The sequence below is a fragment of the Protomyctophum parallelum genome (genome assembly GCF_964188405.1).
Source record: "Protomyctophum parallelum genome assembly, chromosome: 4".
Taxonomy (NCBI): domain Eukaryota; kingdom Metazoa; phylum Chordata; class Actinopteri; order Myctophiformes; family Myctophidae; genus Protomyctophum; species Protomyctophum parallelum.
Genome location: NC_139700.1, coordinates 5,446,469 through 5,470,077, shown reverse-complemented (window position 1 = coordinate 5,470,077; position 23,609 = coordinate 5,446,469). Strand labels below are relative to the sequence as shown.

Sequence of the window (23,609 nt, the reverse complement as noted above, 5' to 3'; positions counted from 1 at the left end):
CGCCCCAGCTGTGTGTGTGTGTGTGTGTGTGTGTGTGTGTGTGTAAAGAAATGTGTAGAAGGAGGGGAGGGGGATTGGCGTTTCTTTTTCTGTGGTGGGAGGGGCCCATGGTTGACAGCGGAGTGAGGGGTGCGACAGATTACATAACCGTGCATAATGAGCGAGGGGCATGCAAGGTCCGCAGTCCCTCCTCACTGAGAATCTTAATTGGAGAGTGACTGAGAGCACTGTGTGTGTCCTTGCTCTGCCTGGTCTGTGGTCTATATAGGTGGAGATGTGAGGAAGGCTGCAGCAAGAAGTTCGCTGTTGTGGTGGCTGTGTGTGTGTTAGCGGTGGGCTTGTTGGTATTCAGGTGCTGCGGCAAGCAGGCAGCTCCCAGACGATGCAGTGCAGGCTCTCGGCTATTTTTACTCCACTTGCTGCTTTTTTTAGACCTTTGGAATAGTGAGCTAGGCAGTGGCAGGGACTGTTCTACTGCTAGGGAGGGATGGAGAGGGAATAGGGGGGGGGGACTACTAAGTAGCATCGACTGCACGTTGCACATGCGCCCCCATCTGGCCATTTGTAGAGCCAGCATAGAAGGCTAGATTATTTGTCACACTCAACTGCTGTAAATGAAGGAAATCGTGTTCACCCAGAGAAACGGCTGGTAATGGTGAATGGAAATGCCTAAAGAGTGTGTGTTATTCTCACGTCCACACAAACTACATAAAGATGCAGCAAAATATAATCTATACAGTCACCTAAACTGTCTACCGCACCGTCCTCCACCTTTCATTGTCGGTGTGCGGGACTGTCAGTGCTGTTGCTCATGTGCTTGCTTGCGTAGCCTCCTTTTTTTCTTTTCTTTTTCTTTTACAGGCTGTGTGTCTTACAGACATAATGTTCTGCTCACGTGAGGGGAATTAAATCCTGCTTGTGTGTGTGTGTGTGTGCGTGTGTACGTGTGTACGTGTGTGCGTCTGTTTTAACAATGGGCATATTTGGACACGGTGTTCTTTTGGAGTGCATTACAGGGGAACTTGAATGGGGGATTTGAATTCCTTTTTTTACCCCCCTCCATTCTGCCTCCATTTATTGCCACTGTTGCTATGTGTCAGATGTGAATGGATACATATTCCATTATAAAATCCAGACCTGGCATCAGAATGTGTCCTACAAACTACCAACCAATTTCAAATTGAATGTCCCAAGTTCTCCCAACTTAAATTGCCCAACTTAACTTGCCCAATTAAAAAGGGTAAGTGAACTCTGTTGGTTACATCAGTGTTAAATACACAGGATTTCAGATCACTGTACCAAAGCCCTCACCCCCTTCTTCCCTCCCACTCTAAAGTTATTGAGAAAACGGTGCCATTATGTAATTGGAAGATGGTCAGTATTCATTCATAAGTAAATCATGCAGATGTGTGTTTGAGGGTGTAGGGGTTGAAAGATTAATTAAATGGCAATTGGACAGAGTTGAAGAGACTATTCATTAAGACCCTCTCACTCCATCTCTTTGAAAATGTCTTCCTGTTGCACATCTTTTTTTCCTCATTTGTTTTAACCATGCATCTCCTGTTCAGTGCTATTCTTGCTGCTGTTCACAAGTGGGCCCCTTTTCCACCGGAGTTGAACGAACCCATTTTTTTCCTGCCTAATATTAAACCAGATCAGAGCGTTTCCACTGAAAATGAATTGGTTCAGAATCCTAAAAGTTGGTTTGGAACTGGAACCAAAAAATGGCTGCCGATTCCCTGAAAGCACCAAGAAATGTTCCAAGCCGCATGCAAACGCAGCCTATAAATGTTTGCATGCAGTAGCTCCACATTCTTCTCATCCAGCTTCAAATGGTGGGGTTACTGAGTCTAGCCCATGAGCACATTGGTTGTTGGCACATGCATGATCGTGCATTCTTCGAAATAGTTAAGTACATGTGTGAACCCGACATACTCGACTACCTTTTTGAACTGTTGACTTGCATGTCGTCACCTTAAACTAATGGCCCAAGTCATTTTTTGAGGATTTATTTTGCCTAAAAATGTAAATGTATAAGCCCTATATAATTATAATGCCAAACATACTTGATCTACCATGTTTTTGTTACTCACTGTAATCTGCTATTTAAAATATGACTATCATTGCGCCGTTTGCGCGCATTCACATATGAAACATAGCGTTCACGTGTCATGGGCCCAATAACATGACCGTGCTCAATGATGGTCAACGGCCCAGCGCTGGCTCGAGCTGCAATACCAAATTGGGCCACTATGTCCATTTTGCCTCAGGGCTTCCTCCCAGTGCCGTCTCTATTAATATACTCTAAGGTAGGCACCCCGTGGTTTTATTTGATAGGACATGTGTGGACGTCCTAGGCATCATAAGTGTTAAAAGAAATTGGCCTAATATGGTGAAATCTAATCACGTCTCAGCCCTAGTCTATCAAGGAGTCCTGGCCCAGCTCATCTATCAGGAGTCATGTCCCAGCCCATGTGTCTGTGTGTGTGTATGTGTTTGTCCATGTAGCTCGCTTTTTAACCCGCAAGGTCATGGGTTCGATCCCGGGCACCACCATATCGGCGTATGAGTAGCAAGGCTTGATGTCGTGCGGGAAGTACTGGGAGCTGATGCTAGGTGCTAGGCGCTCCACCTCAGCAATCTCCCAGAGGTGGCTGATACCGACAATACTCTCTGACTTATACCAGCCCAAAATTATACATCAGAAGAAACGATTAGACAAGTTTATTTTGAAATATGAATGCTTTTTTTCCCTTTTTTTCTTTTGCATATGGTAATATAATATTTACGTGGCACATTTCAGGATCATGGCCTGAAATGTGCTCAGTCCAGTGCAGCCGGTCTCTCGGTTTACTTTGTTCCATCAGTTTGAGCCGTCTTCTTTCTTGAAATATGAACGTCGGGAAGAATGCAGGCCAACCTGCAGAGCTGTCATAAACCAATCAAAACTAATTGGTCTTGGGGCCTACGGCTAGACTGGGGTCCCCAACTGAAACTTATTGCCATTAGCATTCACTTATGCCTTCTGCGCTGCCCACGGACGCCGCCTATCGGCTCGTTCCCGCAGCAACGCAGGCACGCCATTACGGCTTTCTGAAAGACCTATGTTTCTATGTCTGTGGTGCTCAACCTTTTTCATGTCAAGGACCCCCAGAATGTTGTTCCAGGGACCCCCCCAGAAGCAAAGATATGAGTTAAAAATGTTCGCCCTGAAAGAATATGCGCCACATTTTCACAATTAGATCTGGGTTAATGACAGTAGAGCACACCCTCTCGTGTAATATCGCTTAATTTATACACTACATGACATTGTGTGCTGACGAGAACAGGTTGGTAGCAGTAACCGTTGTTATGCATATAATGAGATTATGCCTATGTTAACGTCTCGGAATAGTACACTGACTTGGTCATTGTATTTCTATTTTTACCACTTAAACCCTGTTGACCGGTGTCCCCCTGGGGTCTATACGCAGCACCCTCCTTTTTCCCCACTACACCACCACCAAATCTCCTGACCGAAGACGGTCGATTTACATGCTTGATTGAATATGTTGTTAGACAGAAATGCAAAACCTTAGTCACTCGAAACGGAAGAAGTCTTCGTGATCTCGTTTCCATTGGGGTTCTATTGCTCACAACAACAGTGAGTTCGTTGTATTTTTGACATCTTTGTGTTACCGTTTGCCTAATTATGACACGGATTTGGGATTCTAGAGGTTCATGTGGTTAAGCATGGTCATGCCTATGAGACCGGAGCTTAAATGAAATCTCTGCTTCACTCTCTCCACTGTGCCCCACCATCTGCAGGCTGAGCCAGCGTTGGTACAGCCCACTTCCCATTGAATCTTTTGTGGCACAGAACATTTCATTCTTAACTCGGGGGGGAGGCGCGGGGGGGGGGGTGTTTAAATATAACCACCATTTTTTTTCCCTTTTTGACTGTGCTGCTGCTGCTCTCGTTCTCCCACAGCCACTGTCATTCTGCTTCGAACATTCGCTCACTTCACTACCGTTCTATTTTTAGATGCCCTTAGGATCCCTCCTCCTCCTCCTCCTCCTCCTCCACCCGCCTCCCTCTCTATCTATCCCCCTCCATGTACGTCATCGCCCCCCTTCTATCTCTCTGCCACCCCCGCCGCCCTCCCTCTCCACTTCTCTGCCGGAGAATGGCTTCCATCCATATTAATCTTTCATTGAGCGTGATGCGCTTGTGCACGTGATGAACTTGTGCATTTTGCATGTGTACCCCCCCCCCCCCCAATCCCCTTCCCTTGTTCTCCATCAATTCTCTTTTTCCACCTTTCTTCAACCGTGCATCTCTATCCACCCAACATCTGTCATTCTGTTCACTCACTCCGTCAGTGAGGGGCTGGTGTTGACGACCAGCTCTGGTTTAAAAATGGTTCTCTCTTGAACATCTCTCTCTAAAAAGAACGTCTCTCCTCCCTTTGCCCAGCTGGTAGCTACACTATCTTTTCCAACTCATTCTAATTATTTCATTCAATCTGCTATCTGTTGCCTTAAAGCGGCCACAAACATAATGATTTATTTTATATAATTCAGTCGATGACTGGAATACATGTGGAATTGTGCATGGTGTACTATTAATGACGTATTGTGGTGTGCTTTGTGAATGCTGAAGTCTGTCTGAGCCTAGAAGACTATCACTGTCTTTGTTCACTGTCATCATTGTTCTAACTCCATCTAATCTACACCGTCTTGCTCTAGCTTAATCTACACACCATCTCATCTCCTATACCTGTCTCCGTTTGTAGTGACAATCCAGCTCGATTTAATCTCTCCATGTAGAATTTGTATCTGTCTATGCCATCTCTTATCGAAGGGATGGGGCGATATAATCGTTATTATTTATTGTGATAATAACGCAATAATAGTATCGTGGATATTTTAATTTATCGTGAAAATGTCCTCCGTCATACACTTGGAATTGGCTTTTGTTGAGCTGCAAAGTCGGTGAAAGAAAAACAACAAAGTGTTGTACCCTGCCCTTTTTGTCCGTCTTTCTAATTATCTGTTCCGCCCCAAAAAAATTGTTTATTGTCATGATTTGTCAACTCAGCTGTTGGCTTTGTCCGAGGCTTTTAAGGTCTTTAAATAAATACTTTTTGAAATGTCTTATGGGGGAAATATTTACTGGTTCCCTCATCGTTCTGAAAGGGGGTGGGACTGCAACGCTATATAGTTGATTGGAGATCTCCATCTACCAATACATCCGGGGTTCCATCACCGCTCCCAAGTTGCAGTTTTCTTAAACTCTTTCTGCAGCGGCTACGGCTACCATGTCTTCAATTTCTCTAGTTCAGTGGTTCTCAACCAGTGGTCCAGGGACCACCAGTGGTAACGATAATAAAATACTTTTAAAGTTTTGGGTCTGAGGCTAAATCTCATCAAATGGTGGTCCGTGGCTCGAACACCGATTTCTTTTTTTTTTTTTTTTTTTTTAATAATGGACCTTGGTATGAAAAAGGTTGAAAACCACTGCCCTAGTTGAGTGAAGCGTGTAGAGACTGAAATGAGTCTATGCTGTTACAGCTTTTTTACTGTACTTGTCAAAATGGTGGAGCATATATAATGTGACGTGCAGGAATATATTGTTGGCAACGGCTCTGAATTTGTGGCTCCATCGTGAGTTATATTAGTTGGTATGTTACCAGCTGTACGATGGCAACGCAGCGTGAGCTTGTAATCTGCCGTTTAACCTAAAACCTTTACAAGTGTAGCTAGGCTAGCGTCAATCTTTTTTTTCTTTTTCTCCAGTTTTCATTTCAAAATGTTCTTTCAAAACCACTGATTTCTTTACTCTATAACGTTGCTAATTATTCTCATGCATCGTTCCACTTGTTTGCGAGATCCTCCACAATGAACTCTCTTCAACTCCCTTTTTAAAGTCATAACGTCAGTGGACTGAGTTGAACATTATATGATGGGACTTTTGCATGTATGACTGAAATATAAACGTGTTTAAAAGAGAACATACATTAACAGAATGCTGTCCCCCCCCCCCCCCCCCCCTCTCCCTAGTTGTAACGGGAGCCACAGATGGAATCGGGAAATCCTACGCAGAGGAGGTGAGCCACCAAGACCCCGTTTTCATTTATTCATTTCCATCATGTAAAAGCTCAGTGATTTTTACACGCACCCATACAGCCATGCACGCACACACACAAGCACAGCACTTGTTTCACATGGCACTGTACGTCAATGTACCTATTAATCAATACATGTGCACACACCCACACACAAACGAGCACAACACATGATACACACAACTGTTTTAATTACTTAAACCCTACAGTGCAATAGTGGAAAGTAACTTTAGCACATTTACAAGTACAAGTTTGAGGTATTTGTACTTTAGTATTTCCAGTACTTTTTACTTCTACTCCACTACATATACTGTCGATTTTTTATTATTACAAAACGGCCCTATATAGATTTTTTAAATGGCCAATCTACAAGTGAAATAGGACATTCTGTATAGTGAGTACTTTTCATACTTTTAAGTATGTTTTGATGCCAATGCTTTTGTACTTTCACTCAAGAACATTTTTAATTCCCGTAACTGGGTTTCTGAAAGAGACTATGGTGACCGTCACATACTGTATGGCATTGTATGTGGTTGACAAACCTGCTGTGGTAAAGCCCATCTATGTTGACTTGGCAAAAGTTGTAGAAATGTGACGTTGTGGTGTCTATATATAGGCTATATAAAGTTAAACCAATATAGACACCAAGGTTGTTGTGTCTGTCTGCCACAAGCATGTGACCTGGGTCCGTTACTGAACAGTGTTCTCTTGTGTGCAGCTGGCCCGTCGAGGATTTGCCATGATGTTGATCAGCCGCTCCCAGGACAAGCTAGATGACGTGGCCAAGTCACTCGGTAAGTGTGTGTGTGTGTGTGTGTGTGTGTGTGTGTGCCGTTGTGGAACACATCTCACGGTTGAGGGGGATTCTAAGTGAAGGTGTGTAGCACAGCACTGCACTGCACACTTTTCCCTCGCGTTAGTGTGTTAGTATTCATTTTTAACCGTTTCCGTCGGCCGTAGGACGGCTCCACACATCCTAAGGAACCCAATCGACGCGTACATAGGACGTGTGTAGAAGAATATTCAGATTTATTTATTTTCTTTTTTTTTTACTGATACTCTCAGGCACCTGTCGCTTCGCTCTGCCTTCATATTGGCTTACTGTTCGATTAGCTTAGCATTCGATTAGCTTACATACATGGCTTACATTCTTTCTGCGCGGCAGAAAGAATGTCTCGTCTCTCCTAATCCAGGGCGCTCTCCGTGGTTTTGATCTGATGGATATACTACACGCTTCATTTCTGACTTCAACATGCCTCTCGTTCAAAATATGAATGCTTTGGAGCTTCTAGCGATATAATAGACTCGAGACCAAGGTAAACTAACAAAATATTTCTCCGGTTATCTTCCGGATTGTTTCCCGGGGGGGGGGGTCTTTCCGGCACCCCAGAGCTCCTATTTTGAAGGCATCCCAGCGCCGATTGTGTGAACAGTTTCCATGCCACGGGCGACATCGGATGACCTATAAATGTGACTCAATCGGACGACCCCTTAGTTTGTAAAAAATATTTTTACCGTTTCTTGGCATCGATTGTCATCAAGCAACGCTTCGCTTCCTATGTTGGTCATCGTTCATTTTCCATCTACCGGTCCCGGGCTGGACACGATCCCAAAAACTCTTTGTATTGGACTTGGGCTCAAATTGAGGTGATCATACAAAACATCCATGTTTTGGAGATCAATACAAAATAATTGGCGGCCATGCTGGTCCGTTTCAGCTGTTGTGGGCCTTAAGCCTAGATCTAGGGTACGCCCGTAAAATGCTTCCGTGTTCCCGGAAGTAGGTGATTACCGATGGTTTCGCCTCAAATAAGTGCTGAAAAGCCATTGCGGATGGCAGCATGGAAGGATAAAACATGAAAACAAGCTATGCTGTGGGGGCACGGTGGCACAGTTGGTAGTGCTGTCGCCTCACAGCTAGAAGGTCCTGGGTTCGATTCCCGCTCGGGACGCTGTGGGTGCTGGCGGCGTATTTCCTCCTCCGCGTCATCAGTGCCCATACCCGAAGGCGGGGTTGGCGAAAGGGCCTTTCTGTGTGGAGTTTGCATGTTCTCCCCGTGTCCCCTAGGGTAGGTACCCTCACAAAAAACATGCAGTAATCCTGGTCACTAAACTGCCTCCCCCTGGCCAGCCGGTGCGCCTGATGGAAGGGAAAGGAACTTCCACGCGCTACGTCCAACCAGGGAAACTCCCCCCTGTCAGGTGTAAAGGAGCAACTTGGACACTCAGGCATGAAGGAAGCATGAGTTCAAGTCCGTTGCTCTCCCCTTGTCCCCCATATATGGGGACTAGGTTGGTGGAGGGTGTGTAGAGCCCAGGATCAAATTAGATGATTGACACAGGGGTGAAAAATGTGTTACAAAATCGTGGGATAAAAAATATATATAAAAAAAAGAAAAAGAAAACGAGCTATGCTGATGCTACCCTTGGAGCCATGACCAACAACAATCACAATAATATGGGGGCTACACCAGGTGGTTAGTCAGAGAGCCCTTCTTCTTTGATTTTTCACGCATTTTTCTGGCACTGCGGCCAAATTCATATGATGACATGAAAATGTTTGAGCAGGAGAAATTCACGTTGGGATTGCTCTCAGCTGAAACGAAGCAACCCCCTCCCCCCGTCCATCCTCTGTTTTCTCTGGCAACAAGCTCCCACAGTGCAATTTTTGCCTGTCGTGCCTCAGGTCTGGGGAGGGGGGGCTGATGGGTAGTCACGAGCATGGGCGCAGTGTGCCAAAATCCTGGCACTCCTCCCTCACAGTCACAGTGAGCGTGACAAAACTGACTGCCCTAGCCCTCCCTTACAGGTCGATCCACCATACAGAGGTGACAATTTGACAAAGTTACATTGTCGTTTATGATCACTTGTATCGTTAACTGTCATTAGAACAGTCGTTCTAAGTCGCTACGATTGTCTCACCAAATGGCAAGAACATTAGTCTTTCATTGTTTTGCATTTTGTCAAAGCTTTTGCCGGAATTTATCTGAATCCTTTAGTCGTTGTACCCAACCTTATAACCACCCAAACGTTAAACATTTCAGTTTTCAACCTTGGATTTCCTTATGAACTTGTGGAGATGTCTTGTCACGATTAGCTGGTTCGTGACCACATGGACTTGGCAACAACCTTATTAGTTGATCACCAACCGGCCAACAAAGTCTTGTGTGCAATTTAATCTCATTTTGCCTCCTTTTTTCTTTTCTTGTGGTACTGATGTCTAAATATAGACTCATGAATTGGATGTTCACTTATAGTCCTAATATACCCCTCCCCTCTTTCGTTCTTTCTTCCTCCCACTCGGGTGCTCTTTTATTTATTTTTTAAACTCATGTCTCTTTATCTGCTGTACTGTTCTGCGTAAATACTGACGCACTGCAATTTCTTTAGCCGAGGCACATCCCAATAATTTTACTCTCATAACTCCTCTCCACTGCCCATTACACAAATCAGTCTTTGGACAATAAATTCTAATTGCAGCATGCAGTCATAGGGAAGGAGAGGGGGACTGAGCAGGGGGGTCTTGTTTGGTCCATAATGCCCCCTCCTGGTAGTATTCGGTAGTAGTCTTTTGAGCTATAAATGGAAACTTTCTTCTGGGATGTAGGTGCAATGTGCTTGTTTGTATGTTGTATAGGTGATGACCAATAACATGATGCATAGTATGAGTGGTCACGAAGAGATTTGCACATAAGAGGCATTAGTCGTCTCTTTCAATTTACATGATTTAATGGCAAATTATACCCACTTCTGTTTCTTTCCCCGCCCATGCAAAAACGTATGTTTATCGGTTTCTCTATTTGGAGAAAGTATTCTTGATTGATCTTATGGTTTACTCCATTCTCCTTCATCCACAGAGGAACAGTACAATGTTGCGACAAAGACCATCGCTGTAGACTTTGGCAGGACGGACATCTACCAAAAGATCGAAGATGGGCTGGCTGGCTTGGAGATTGGCATTTTAGGTAAGAAGTGTTCTTGCCCTGCCTTTTACATTGTGTGTGTGTGTGTGTGTGTGTGTGTGTGTGTGTGTGTGTGTGTGTGTGTGTGAGAGAGAGAGAAATCACAGGGTTTATTGAGTTAATACCTTAATTGCCACGTGTATATGAGGGAACCTTTAACAATGGATTCTTGGTGCCTGATATTTCTTGTGTGACTGGTATGTACAGTGTACCAACTACCCGTCACATGAAGGCCCACACCCTGCATACCAGTGTAAATAACAGTTTTATTAACCTTGGCTTTTCTTCCGAGCTGTCATGGGCTTTGACATGGTGTTGACACAAAGGCCAGAACTGGAATTTGTAAGGTTTTTTCGATGCTGCTGTACATTTTGGTATGTTGTATTGTCCATGAGGAAGGTCTTTCTGAAGATGAATGTTTGGAAAGAGCAGTGGTTGTAATATAGTTGGTGGCTGATTTGCTGGGCAGAATGGTGAAATCAGCCCTCAACGGCTTCTGAAGTACATTTACTTAAGCACTGAACTGAAGTACAATTTTGAAGTACAATACTTTTACTCCACTACATATCGGATCCAAATATTATACTTTTATTCCACTACAGTTATTTGGGGGATGCCTCGTCTCTTTTCTTACTCTTGAGATGAGAGTGATTACAGTAAGTTTGATCTAGATTGTGAATGACTGACCCAACCCAAAACGTGATCTCTTCAATTTACCAATTGACAGAGTTTCAAGTAACCCACAAAGGTTTATGAAATGTACTCCCACAGACGGGCACAGTGGGACAGGGTAGCAAAGTACAAACTTTCCAATAGTACTTAAGTTATTGTAAGTGAGTTCAGCAAATTCTGGATTCAACATTGGTAGACTCACTGTGCTAGAGTTTCAGTTAAAGTCTTGAGCTATGAGTGCTCTTTGTCCTTTGGCTGATGTGCTTTGCTTTCTCTCCTAACAGTTGTAAGGCGTGGTTGTGCCTTGTAGGTTTTTGCTGCCACCTATCGGAGAGAAAAACTTTACTCGATTGCATCTCATCATAAATAACACATTTGTCTTTCAACAGTCAACAACGTTGGTGTGTCATACCCCTATCCTGAATACTATCTCCACATCCCAGATTTGGACAATGTGAGTTTTATCGTAATTAATGTATGAGCTCTTAACTTGATCTCTAGATTTGTTGTTTTTGTAATGTGTTCGTAGAGTGACTAGGTCTAATGCCCAATTTCATAGGCCATTTCTGAAATTGGGCATTACACCTAGTCCCCTAGTACAAATATCTACGTATGTGTCATAGAGCTTTGACCCGAGGGTGGGATTAGCGATAGACCAACATCATTCCACATACTGAAGTTAATCCAATTTGTGACATTTAACCCATTCTGTATGGGAACCCCTTTTGGTGTTTAAAGCATTATGTTATACTTTAGGTATTGAAAAATGGCAGATCTACAAGCTCATAGCAAGCATCATCATAGCTTGTATTCTTTCAGAGCAAACGTTTTTAACTAAAATCTTTGCTTCCTGGAACAACATATTTTCAGATGGGGGGGGGGGGGGGGGGGGGTCAGCGGCCAATTACATATATTTTGGGGGCCAATCCTTTCACCTATAAAATTATTATTATTATTATTTTTTAATCTTTTTAACTTTATCTTATGCAAGGAGGCAGGCAGGGCCATTGCTAGCCGGCCCTGGTCCAGTGTGTTAGCCAGTTCAGTTCTCTCTAACGCCCTTCCAGGAACTCCTCTGCTTCACACAAAGAAGAAATTCCACTGCCGTCCGAGGGGTCCGACTTTAAAAACTACTTTGCTACTCGCCGAAACAAAGACTGTTTTGTGGTGTTGAAAGTCTTTTCTCCAGGCTGGGAAGCCTCTCAGGACCCCACCTTATACAGGTCCATTTCAATGAATGAAAAATAGAATATTGTGTAAAAGTAAAATCTCTTCCGTAATATAATTCAAAAAGTGAAACAATGAATTCTCAATTCATTTTACATAAAGTGAAGTATTTAAAACCTTTTTGTTTTTGTTTTAATCTTTACGATTATGGCATAGCCTACAGCTCATAACAATCTAAAAATTAGAATATTTTACGAGATCACTAAAAAAAAGTTTATCTTTTATTTATTTTTAATCGAGACATGTCGACCATCTGAAAAGTATATAAACTACTAGTAACTGGTGCACTGAACATCGTATTACTATGCTTAACTGGCCTGACCTGAACCCCACAGAGAATCTAGGTTGTATTGTCAAGAGGAAGGTGTGAGACATGAGACTAAACAATACAAATGCATTTACGGCTTCATAACATCTCAACAGTGACAAAGGCTGATCACCTCCATGATGGACAACAACTATCTGTGCGTTCTCTTTGCCTTTCAATTCATCTCAAACATGATCAGTTTAACACCAACCTATCTGCACGTTCTCTTTGCCTTTCAGTTCATCACAAACATGATCAACGTCAACATGACCTCCGTGTGCCAGGTGCGTTTTGCTCTACATTACAACACTGCTCACCTGCTTTAGGACCATCTTGTACAAAGAAGTGATGCCCGTCAGTGTATCTTTCTCTTGGGGCCCCATTTACACTGGCAGCCAAATCCAGCCTGAATCAGGTCTGTGCCACATCCAGATTGGAATCCGATTTGTTTAAATAAGTCTACAGACAAGTCGCATGGAATCTGATTTTTTGACATTCATTTCAAGAGATCCGTCTCAGTGTGAACGTGGCCATCTGATCTAAATAGGATTCCATGTGACTTGTTTGTGTTTAGACTTCTTTAAACAAATCTCATTCCAATCTGTGTGTGGCACAGATCTGATTCAGGCTGGATTTGGCTGCCAGTCTGAACACACAGATCTGTGACCGATCCCATCTGGTCAGTTGCAAATGCAGTGTGAACGATCGGGGCCAAAAGCTCAGATTTTGTTGTTTCTTTTCAACACAAACGATTTTAACTGCTACCTGCTGCCGTCCGTTTCTCAACCTCTCCATACTTTCTTGCCTCTCCGTTCCTCTCCTCTTCCTCCTTCTGCTGTCTCCACTGCTGCGCGTCTCTCTCTCTCTCTGCAGTCAGTCGGTGGTTCCCAGAGCAACAGTGAGCTACACCAACGCTGTCTGAACCCACCTCCCACGCACTCTCATTCTGTCTCTCATTCCTGTCACTCTCTCTCTCTCTGTGGTTCTGTCTTTCATTCTGTTTTCTCTACACATTTAAATCCTCAGTGTTTGTTTAACACTGAGGAACCTTTAAATGTGTTAATTATTTCCATCTCATCCTTTTTCTTTCTCCCCATCCTGTCTTTTGTTCTCGCATCTTTATTTTTATTTTTGTCTTTCATTCTGTGTGTAAAAATAGACCCTTCATTTATAATGTTTAGTCTTTTTGTGGAATTATAGTACTGCTTTGCATGACAGTAAAAATCCAACTTGTTTTATTCAATCCCCCTATATTTATTATTTATTTATTTCTCTGTCGCTGTAGATGACTCGCTTGGTGCTTCCCAGAATGACAGAGAGGTGAGTGTGAATGGGATTCCTCCCGATGTTTTAACACGACTGCCATCGAACGCAGCAGAGAATGCCAAAAGCCTCTTGTTCTTCCAAGAACATGAACTGTGAGCATACACCTGTTAACCCATTCTGAACGGGCACCCATTTTGGTGTCAGCATCATGTTATGCTTTAGCTATTGAAAAATAGCAGATCTACAAGCTCATATCGCGCCACCGAGTGGCGCGATACGAGCTTGTAGGTCTGCTATTTTTGAAAAATCGAAGACACTTTTAGAATCTGATCTCAGGTCAGAATGGGTTAATAATGAAACTGTCAGGATGTAATAGACATTTTTAGAATCTGATCTCAGGTCAGAATGTGTTAAGGTTGGTCTCTCTTCAAAAAGAAAAGGGAGAAGAATTCTCTCTCTCCGTCCTTTCTTTGTTCACAATGCTGACAACCTTTTCAATTCACACAAAGTGCACTCCTGCCCGATTGGCCGCATTGATCCCATGTGTTTCCCGCTGGCCAATGGGAGCGCGGGCAAATTTGGTGCCGTGTGAGACTGGCATGTCACTCCACTACATCACTGCAGCAACAGGCTGCCATGGCAACACACACACACACACACACGCGCGCGCACACACGACACATGTGCAACACATGTGTCCATTGGTGTGAGCTGAGGAAGACATGCAAGCATTGCACAGTAATGCACATACTATATATTCTACTCTACTGTGTGTAGTACATTATTATTATTTCTAGATCTGCTCTTAAATGTGTAGGGTTTACTTTCTTCCATAGATATGCTCCTAAATGTGTAGGCTTTACTTTCTTGCATAGATCCAGTGGAGTGATTCTCAACATCTCTTCTGCCAGCGGCATGTACCCTGTCGCCCTGCTGACACTGTACTCTTCTACAAAGGTAGGTGTGCGTGTATGCGCGTGTGTGTGTGTGTGTGGCCCAAGTAAGCCTTCTTATTGGTGTGATTTAACTCAAATGTGTCTTTTCTCTCGGTTTTCAGGCCTTTATGGATTTCTTCTCTCGTGGTCTGCAGGAGGAGTACAGACGTCGGGGCATCATTATCCAGGTCAGTCTGCACACTGTTTTTTAGCCCCTGCTAGTGAGGACACAGGCTTTCAAACAGTTCAAAGCTTTCAGCTTTGTTACGTTGGGTGTAAGGAGCAGCGTCCAGGCTCCAGGGACCCCTCTGGGAATCCTCGGACGCATACATGGGGTCTGCTAAATCTTTGTGTGATAGACATGTTTTCTTTTCCACTTACCCTACATCCATTATCCATATGGGGGATGTACAGTAGGGGGAAGTATTGAGGGTTTAATAAATGTCTCAGGATACACATTAAATCAACTTTTTGTGTGAGTGAGTGCGACCCATTACTTTCAGAATACACTACAATACAAATCAACTTGGTGAAATATATTGTTTCCAACTTAGTAAGATATATTGTGTAAATAACTAAATATGTCTTTGTCGCAGGCTAGAGATTACAACGTCTATTTAAAGGAAGAAAGACAAAACACGATGAACAGGCTGAGAAAACTAGAACAAAATTATTATTTATTAAAACTGTGTCATTAAGGAAAATTTTTCTAAATCTTAAACAAGCTGATTTGTGTATTTGCGGACACTAAACCATGAATTTCACCATAGTGTACTGCACGGCATAGATTTGAGGAACAAGTTGGAACTTGCATACAGCACCATACATGGATAGTTGGATACCAACCATGGGAAAAGACTCCCATCTGCTGGTTAGACTGGGTATATCCACACGAGCTGTTGCATGCCAATAATGTTTCAATATCTGGACTTGGGGTGAGCTATTGTAATTGATGCCTACAACATTTACATAACGGTAAACTGTAATTGAGCATTTTACTACCGGTATATTATGTCTGGTATGTCCTGCCTCCCTGCTATTCATTCAGTGGGTTTTGTTGGCAAATGTGGAAGTGCAAACGAGCGCTCAATGTTAAACCCCAGCTGTGCTATATGCACAGTTCCAGGCTGCAGTTCCAGCTTTGACCAGTAGGCTCGACGGCTTCAATTGCTGGCGAGCAATTCTGGGGGCTTGGTTATATCCCCTCTCTACCGCCTCATAAGACTTCATTTAAAACGTCAATCTCTTGAGTTCAGCTTGTTGACTACGTCCGTTTGTTGTCTCCTCTTCTGCAGAGTGTTCTGCCTTTCTTCGTGGTCACTAAGATGACCCGCATCAAGAGGCCCACCCTGGACAAGCCAACCCCAGAGCGCTATGTGGCTGCCGAGCTGGCCACCGTGGGCCTCCAGAGCCAGACCAACGGATATTTCCCTCACGCTGTCATGGTAGGCTCAATGATATCATTGCTACACCACTGCTGTTACTGAGGCCTATAATGTATGGCTTCGTTCAGACTGCGGGCAAATCCCTTGATCTTGGCACTGGCTTTCCAAGCTGTTATTTGCATGTAATTGGGATCGGATTTGTGTATTCAGACATCTTCAACCTTTTTGGTGCTTATAGCCGGGGGGGCCACAGGCCCAAAAACTCAAGGAATAGAGTTTAACCTGTGATGTCATGCCGCACTTTTAGCCCTCCTATACACATGTTTAATGTTTGTCTTTAGTTCAATGTTTGATTTGTAAACGCCATTGTCAATGAAGAGAAAATGTACGTTGTCATATTGTCTCTTTATTGTTAATGGCGTTTAATGTTTGTGTTGGCACTGTTTGTTTTACATCACCTAATCAACTTGAGTTAGACTTTAATATATTAGCGCCCCTCACAATTTTTATTTTTTCATTAGGGTCCACAGAATGAGAGGCCTGCTCTGCCGGAAACACCCAAATGTGCTGACCTCATCACATTTGTGCTGATCTCATCACATTTGTGATGATGGCTAAGGCCGTTTTTAGCCCAAGGAGTGTTTTTCGTGCAAAACTAATGCTTGGAATAGATTCAGAATCATGAAAACTCCCTAGTTGGACATGAAACGGTCCCCAAATGGACTAAACGAATTATTGTTAAATACCTGTATTAGGCTACTTAATTTACAAGAAGTCTACACAATTAGAGCATGTTCAATAATTGTCATGTTGATCAATGTTTTTTTTTTTTTTTTTTAAGATATTTTTTTGCGGCGTACGCCTTTATTGATTTTTTTAAGGGATAGAAAGTAGGCTGACAGGAAACGGGAGAGAGATGGGGGGATGACATGCGGTAAAGGCCGTGTCGGGTCCGGGAGTCGAACCCGCGGCACACCGCGACTGGATCACCAGTCCGGTGCCCAGACCGTTACGCTACGGCCTGGGCATGTTGATCAATGTTTGCCTGTTATCTCTCCTATGGTACCGCATCAATACAGCATGGAAAATCTTATCAAACTACAACAAAATATTAGTTTTAGGTCTGTGCTGAGGCAAAATCTCAAATGGTGTTCTGTGGATTAAATGCAGAAACAAATTGATATGAAAAAGGTTGAAAACCACTGTGCTGTTCTTACAGCACAGTGGTTGGTTGACTACTAAGGCTGGTTCCTAGCTTCCTCTAACTCTGTATAAATGTCTCCTCAGGGTTGGTTGACTTACTACCAGGCTGGTTCCTAGCTTCCTCTAACTGTATAAATGCTCTCCTTTTAACTCTTACTCCGCTAGCATTTATTGAAAAATTAGGATCTAATTCACGCCAGCATTTTTTTTAACTTGAGCTCTTATTTTGAAAAGCCACAGTTCAAGTCTACCGGAAGTAGCTTATCCTAGGGCGCTCGGCGGAGCCGAGACGGGCTTCGTTTACATGTTCGATCTATGCCGGTGCATTGGAGAGCTCCACATCGCCGGCTCTGTGCCGTCAAAGAAACGCTGTTTTGACCAAAATGCCATCTGGGACTTCAATTGACAATGATCTTCGGCAATGGCGCTATAGTTAACAGCGGGCGAGCATCGGGCGACACATCGCCTAATCGCCCGCATCGGGCGAAAAGATGAATTATTTATCTTTTCAGGCGATGTTCCTCCGCCCACTTTTCGACTATCGCAAAAAGATTCCAAGTTCCAAGCTTCCTCTAACTGTATACATGCTCTCCTCAGGGTTGGTTGACTACCAGGCTGGTTCCGAGCTACCTCGTCAACTTCTTCGGTGCGAGGATGAACCGTCTCCAGCGAACCGGCTACCTCAACAGGAGGAAACTCAGAGCGGCGCAGAAGAACGGAACAAGTGGGTTGAAGAAGACTGAATAAAAGAAGACGACAAGGCTTCCAACATCTTTGTCTTGGAAAATCAGGAGTTTCTGGCTAGAAAGGAAAATGTGCGTGTATTTTGTGTGTGAGCCTGTGTGATATTTTTTCTCCGGGAATTTCACCTCTGTGCCTATAAATATGATTGCGTGTTTGCACATTATATTTGCAACCTCCATTCTGGTGTAATTTGGCCTGGTGTGCAGTAGGGCTTCATCAATTTGCTATGGCCAAAAGGGCTGCTAAAAGGAAGGCGCAAGGTGACATGATATCCTCCTCAGCAAAATGGAATTCAGGCATTCCTATGTAACTGAAGGACTTAATGAAGCGGATACCTGTGTGATTTCTATTTGCTCTGCTGTTGTAAGCAGTAGTAAAGTGGTGGCGGGCCAATAACTTTTATTATTTTTTTATGACGGCCACATACACATCTTGCAGGTGGGGGGAGGCATGACCAACAACTGAAGCCTATTTACATATAAAAGCTCTATAGGTTAAACGTTCTATGGGTTAAGTCTATTGTTTGGTTTAAGTTTGTCGTTTTGGCAGAGTATGATGCCTATATGAATCTATTCCTTAACCAGGGATATAGACTCATCAATCTGTCAACTTCTCATCACACATCAATACCAGTATGAACAGTATTAAGACACCATTGTCACAAAATGATTAGTAGTAAATTAGTAATATTCCACTCCCAACATTAGATTACAACTTGACAAAATGGACACATGATTTGACTATCTTTCAATGGCCTTAAGTTGACTGACCCTCTCCCGCCCCAAAGATGCAAGTGTGGCTGATATAAAATGAATTATTATGAAACTGTTACACAACTGCCTAGTTTGGTGTTATTAATTTGTGCCAATGATTTCTATAAATTGTGTGTGGCCAGTGTGCAGACTGTGCAACGGAATAATTTTTATTTGGGCAGCTAAAGGTGCCTTATGAAAGTTTCAGGTGCAACTCTACCTTTGTATTGGAGTATCAAGAATTTTGAATGTGGAATGCAATGTGCCAATAACTTGTTTATATATTTGTTAATAAATAATGCTTTACAAAAAATGTTGTGATCTTTTGTATAATGGGATGTCCAGGGACACTGAGGTGGATTATTGTTAGCCCTGAGATTCAAATTACTATAGCCACCCACTCGCTCAAAGGGCTGTATAAACCTCACCCATCCACTTGTACAGTTAGCCCTCACACACTTAAATTTAGACCTGCGGGTGATTAAAAAATGTCTTCTAAATCACTTTTCTGAAAAACGTTAAAGGTTACTTTAGTAACCACGGCTGTATAAATAAATTGAACAAAATACCTTTCGTTTATGAAACCTACCCAGGGTAGGTTTCATAAACGAAAGTTATTTTGTTCAATTTCTATTTAATACAACCCAATGTTGGGAAAATGAGGTCAAGAGCTAGCCTGACACTCAGCCTGAATTTTCATTTAGTTTCACTCAGGATCGCCTGCTAGCGATTTAGGGGCTGGAGCCAGGCTAGTCAAGAGCAGCAAAGCCCAAACCACACCAATGAACTACTCGCAGCTCCTTGCAACATGCAACTACTCCCAACACTTTATTTGAGTTTATTCGTTTTTTGCTTGTTTTTTTCCATATAAAAACATTCTTAATTCATCAAAAAATGTCGTCGTCTGGGAAAAAAGGTAGGCCTATAGACTGAAGCCTAAGCTTATTACGTCTACACTTTTGTTTCACTAAAAACATATACAAATGTATAGTTTGTATCCCCCCTTTTCAGGTTTTCAAACAACAGTTCATGCATCTTATTTCTACTGAGCAATGTAATTCAAGTAATACAATAAAAGTGCTTTTTTTCATTCAACAAAAATAACACTTCATAGAAATCCCAGTGAAACTTGACTCTATAGTCTGTACTCTATAGCTATATTTATTACTTTTGTATTTTATTTGAATCTACAGTCTGTGATTTGAATATCTTCTTTAGGTGGTGACTAAATGCACCTTTACCAGATTTAAATGTAGGTACACTACTACAGCGTAGTACACGCACGCACACACACACACACACACACACACACACACACACACACACACACACACACACACACACACACACGCACAGCCCGGAACCCATGACTGCTGCTGCAGTGCCAGTGCTGCATGGTCGGAATTATTTTGGCGTAGCGCTCAAACCAGACGTGCGTCAAAGCAAAAGCTCATGTCATCAGACACTACTTTTAGATTGTTTAATCGGCTACTGGGTGAGCACCAAGCAATGTAATGTATGAATGTCGTGAAACTATAGCTACATAATAAAACGTTGACGCCGACAATCTGGAATTTTAGCTTATTTGTTCATTTCTAGCCATCTAGCTGTAGCTGTTAGCATAGCTCTGGTCCATAGCCTTACTGCATTAAGACCAATTGGAGCTATGGATCAGAGCTACTGCGTTAGCACAGAAGGTGGTAGTTGGTTTGGTTTATAAAGAGTAATCTCCCCCTTTTAAAACTGCTAATTCATTTTCAGATATGTGCTTGTGAATCGTGATTTCACAACAACATTGGTTAGAATCCCCTCAAACGTGGAGACGTGCAGACTGCAGACCAACTGTCCATTATGTGAAACGTTTTGAGCTTTATAGTTAATTCATGTGGTTTATTGGGAATTTAATTAGCCCAAGGTTTGGGTTATACATGACCTAGCACTTATGTCATAAATATATACACACACACTCACACAGTATATATTACCTGTAGGCTATATCACGTCATGTATGTGAAAGTATTATGTACAACACATAGTACAACACGGCAAAATCTGGAGGGTTATTGAATTTGAGGTGCACTAGCCCCTCAGTTAGACTTTAATATCTTAGCGCCCCTCACTTCACACGGGTGTGATTTTGAACTCAGTTAAGTGTAAATCTTAATTTACATTATATTCAGATTTGTGTTGTATATAGGCCTACCAGTCGTTTTCAACCAGTGTAACCAGGTAACCAAATGGACCCTTAGATCTTTAACTCTTGAGAGTGTAAAATGAAACCAAATGGACCCTTATAGGTCCATTTGGTTTCACGTTATACACTCAAGAGTTAAATTATTGTTAAACACCACGTCGATACAGCATGAAATTGTGGACAAAATCTTATCCAATGATAACAACGAACGAAATATTCTTGGGTCTGGAAAGGCTAAATCTCATGACAATGGTTGTCCGTGGCTCAAATGCCGAATAAATAATGGGCCTTGATATGGAAAAGGGTTGAAAACCACTGGTATAACACGTTACCGTATATCCCCCAAAATACCACAGTTGTTGAAATGATGTGTCCTCGTCATCCATTCTCACCTGTGTTGTAGATTTGATGTCTGATCAATCTGGGAACCCATCTGCGAAACAAAGGGAAAACTGCGCCCTCTAGCTTTGTGAGTGAGTCATGTCAGATAAACGCCAGCGTGCCAGGGTCCAGGGCTCGTGGGCTAAACAGACGCCAAAACAACGGCCACATCCAACACCAACAGGTACAGTAGGTTAGACCAGTGTTTCTCTTTTTAAATTCCATCCCATGATTTTGCAACCCATTTTTTCACCCTGTGTCAATTATCTAATGTAATCCTGGGCGCTACACTTCCTCTGCCAACCTGGGGGGGGGGGGGGGGGGGCAACGGACTGACCTCATGCTTCCTTCTATGCATGAGGAGTCCAAGCTGCTTCTTGAGTTTCCCCGGTTGGACATAGCGCGTAGAAGGAACATGATACGATTACGAATACCACTTCCACTTCTTTCCCATCAGGCTAATCCCTTATCCTTTGTATAATATTATGTTGGTGTTGACCGACCCAACAAATTCTTGAGTCCTATCATTTCCTCAAACAGCTGCTCCTCCTGTGAACTCCGTCCCGGCTGCTGGCTCCTGGGGAGGTGGACAGAGGACCGTTGAGTTTCATCAACCTGCCAAGGTAGAGAGAACAGCACATAAACATGGAAAATGAAATCTTTCCAAATTCCTTAATTTGTAGTCATCTTTCAATGAGCCAATACTCTTTTGACTTGCATTAGCGGGATAGGAGTGGGAGTAATTTTGAGTGGGAGTGGAATGGGATTGGTGGTCATTCTGCAGGAGTAGGACTGGATGGGATTATTTTTTCTTTTTTGAGGGGCGCTAGCCACTCCTATACACAGGTTTAATGTTTATCTTTAGTTCAATGTTTGTTTTGTAAAGGCCATTGACAATGAAGGGAAAATGTACGTCATGTTGTCTCTTTATTGTTAATGGTGGTGTTGGCACCGTTTCTTTTACATCACCATTGCATCACCTAATCAACATGAGTTAGACTTATATATTAGCGCCCCCGTCACTTCACACGAGATTGGGAGATATGGGAGTGGGATGGGATGGGAGTGAAAATCCACTCCTGTGTCAACCTCTACTTACTAGATGCCTGCTTTCAGTATATAAAGACATACAACATGAACAACCCGGGTGGCAGTATCTAAAAATGTCTGCACTTCAGCTGCAGAAACGGTGGTTATTTTCTCATAACTTATCCCTTGCATAAAGGTATAGTCTTACTTAGTAGATACTAACCAACTGCTAGCCTGAGCTAACGTGTTAGGTTTCTGGTCTAGAGGTGCGGGTCGCGGCTGAGATTTGCGCACGCCCTGATTGTATCTCATCGATCTGTCCGTCACCCCCGGCCCCTCCTCTCCCCCCTAGTGCAGCGCTACGTCACATCATTTGGAGCGACGCCCACCCGGAAGGGTTGACTCCCACTTTTAGACCAGAGCGGCCAATGCGTTCCTCCAGGCTTTCAATTTTTGCACCAACAAAAATGAAAGCCTGGTACCGAGGCTAACCAACTGCTAACGGATCTTTGTCTTTTTTCCTTCACCACAGCCAGTTAGAAATATCCCACCAGAGACGTTGATAGAGTAAGTAACCTCTTTATGTTTATTATTATTTTTATTGCTCTCATGTCTCCATAACCTCCATAATATTTAGCATAAATAGATGATTACCGTTGTATTGTATTATGATTATTTATGAGCGCTTATAAATATAATTCTACATGGTTATGAGAAGATTATAATGTCTTATACGTGTGTTCATAAACAGGGATGCATAGCAAGTGCTACCAGTAAATCTATATACAAATTTAAATCTACTTTTTGTATTGACCATGAGCAGCTTTTAAAATATGACCAACTCTACTTGTGTTAATGTAGTGTAATGAATGTATGGTATTTGCTTTGCACAGACAGGCAGGGGACCATGAGATCAGCCATGGCCCATCGGGAGTGTCCAGGTGAGTCCAGTCTACCCGGGACATTACAGAGCTGTGGGGAAACATATCGTTATGTGAAATATTCATACCTTAAAGTTAAATAAGCCGTGCACAGGTTTACAATCCATATTCTGTACATTTTGAAAACTGAGCATATACACTTTGATAGCACCCTGCTTTGGGTTTAAAAAAAAACGTGTGCCTGAATTGACCATACAAGCATATTCACTCATAACACATTAATTCGGGCCTTTGCTCTTTCTCACATGACATTTATTTTCTTGTTCCAGATGTTTTATATATTATGATCCATGCTATTACTGTAGTCTATCCATTTGATGGTAATTGTCCCACTGCAGTTATTGGTCGCAGATTACTATGAAATCCTGCAAGTCAGTCAGTCAGTCCGTCCGTCACGCCTCGTGACACACTCCATAGATGGTTGTCACGACTTGTCAGTCAGTACATCACCCCTCCTGACACGCTCCATATATGACCGTCTCCGTATATGAAGATCACAACACT

At 42.9% G+C, this 23,609-nt stretch overlaps 2 protein-coding genes across 5 annotated transcripts in view; both read left to right on the top strand.

Annotated features, from left to right (window-relative positions):
* hsd17b12a (hydroxysteroid (17-beta) dehydrogenase 12a) overlaps positions 1-23,609 on the top strand; it is a 344,773-nt gene that overhangs the window by 12,962 nt on the left and 308,202 nt on the right. The window contains exons 2-11 of one of the 2 annotated variants that reach the window (XR_014569174.1): positions 6,043-6,089; positions 6,826-6,901; positions 9,965-10,072; positions 11,131-11,195; positions 12,515-12,559; positions 13,561-13,595; positions 14,417-14,498; positions 14,599-14,664; positions 15,772-15,921; positions 17,662-18,651. Coding sequence is in view for 1 of the 2 variants with exons in the window: in XM_083763629.1 (XP_083619755.1) it covers positions 6,043-6,089; positions 6,826-6,901; positions 9,965-10,072; positions 11,131-11,195; positions 12,515-12,559; positions 13,561-13,595; positions 14,417-14,498; positions 14,599-14,664; positions 15,772-15,921; positions 17,662-17,811 (824 nt within the window). In the remaining variant the exon portion in view is untranslated. Of the gene's footprint in view, positions 1-6,042; positions 6,090-6,825; positions 6,902-9,964; positions 10,073-11,130; positions 11,196-12,514; positions 12,560-13,560; positions 13,596-14,416; positions 14,499-14,598; positions 14,665-15,771; positions 15,922-17,661; positions 18,867-23,609 lie in introns of those variants that run through there. The other variant, XM_083763629.1, reaches the window with a different exon arrangement.
* alkbh3 (alkB homolog 3, alpha-ketoglutarate dependent dioxygenase) overlaps positions 19,961-23,609 on the top strand; it is a 32,640-nt gene continuing 28,991 nt past the window's right edge. For 2 of the 3 annotated variants that reach the window (XR_014569146.1, XM_083763261.1), the window contains exons 1-5: positions 19,961-20,055; positions 21,158-21,319; positions 21,676-21,758; positions 22,697-22,731; positions 23,058-23,105. Coding sequence is in view for 2 of the 3 variants with exons in the window: in XM_083763261.1 (XP_083619387.1) it covers positions 21,235-21,319; positions 21,676-21,758; positions 22,697-22,731; positions 23,058-23,105 (251 nt within the window). In the remaining variant the exon portion in view is untranslated. Of the gene's footprint in view, positions 20,072-21,157; positions 21,320-21,675; positions 21,759-22,696; positions 22,732-23,057; positions 23,106-23,609 lie in introns of all 3 variants that reach the window. The other variant, XM_083763262.1, reaches the window with a different exon arrangement.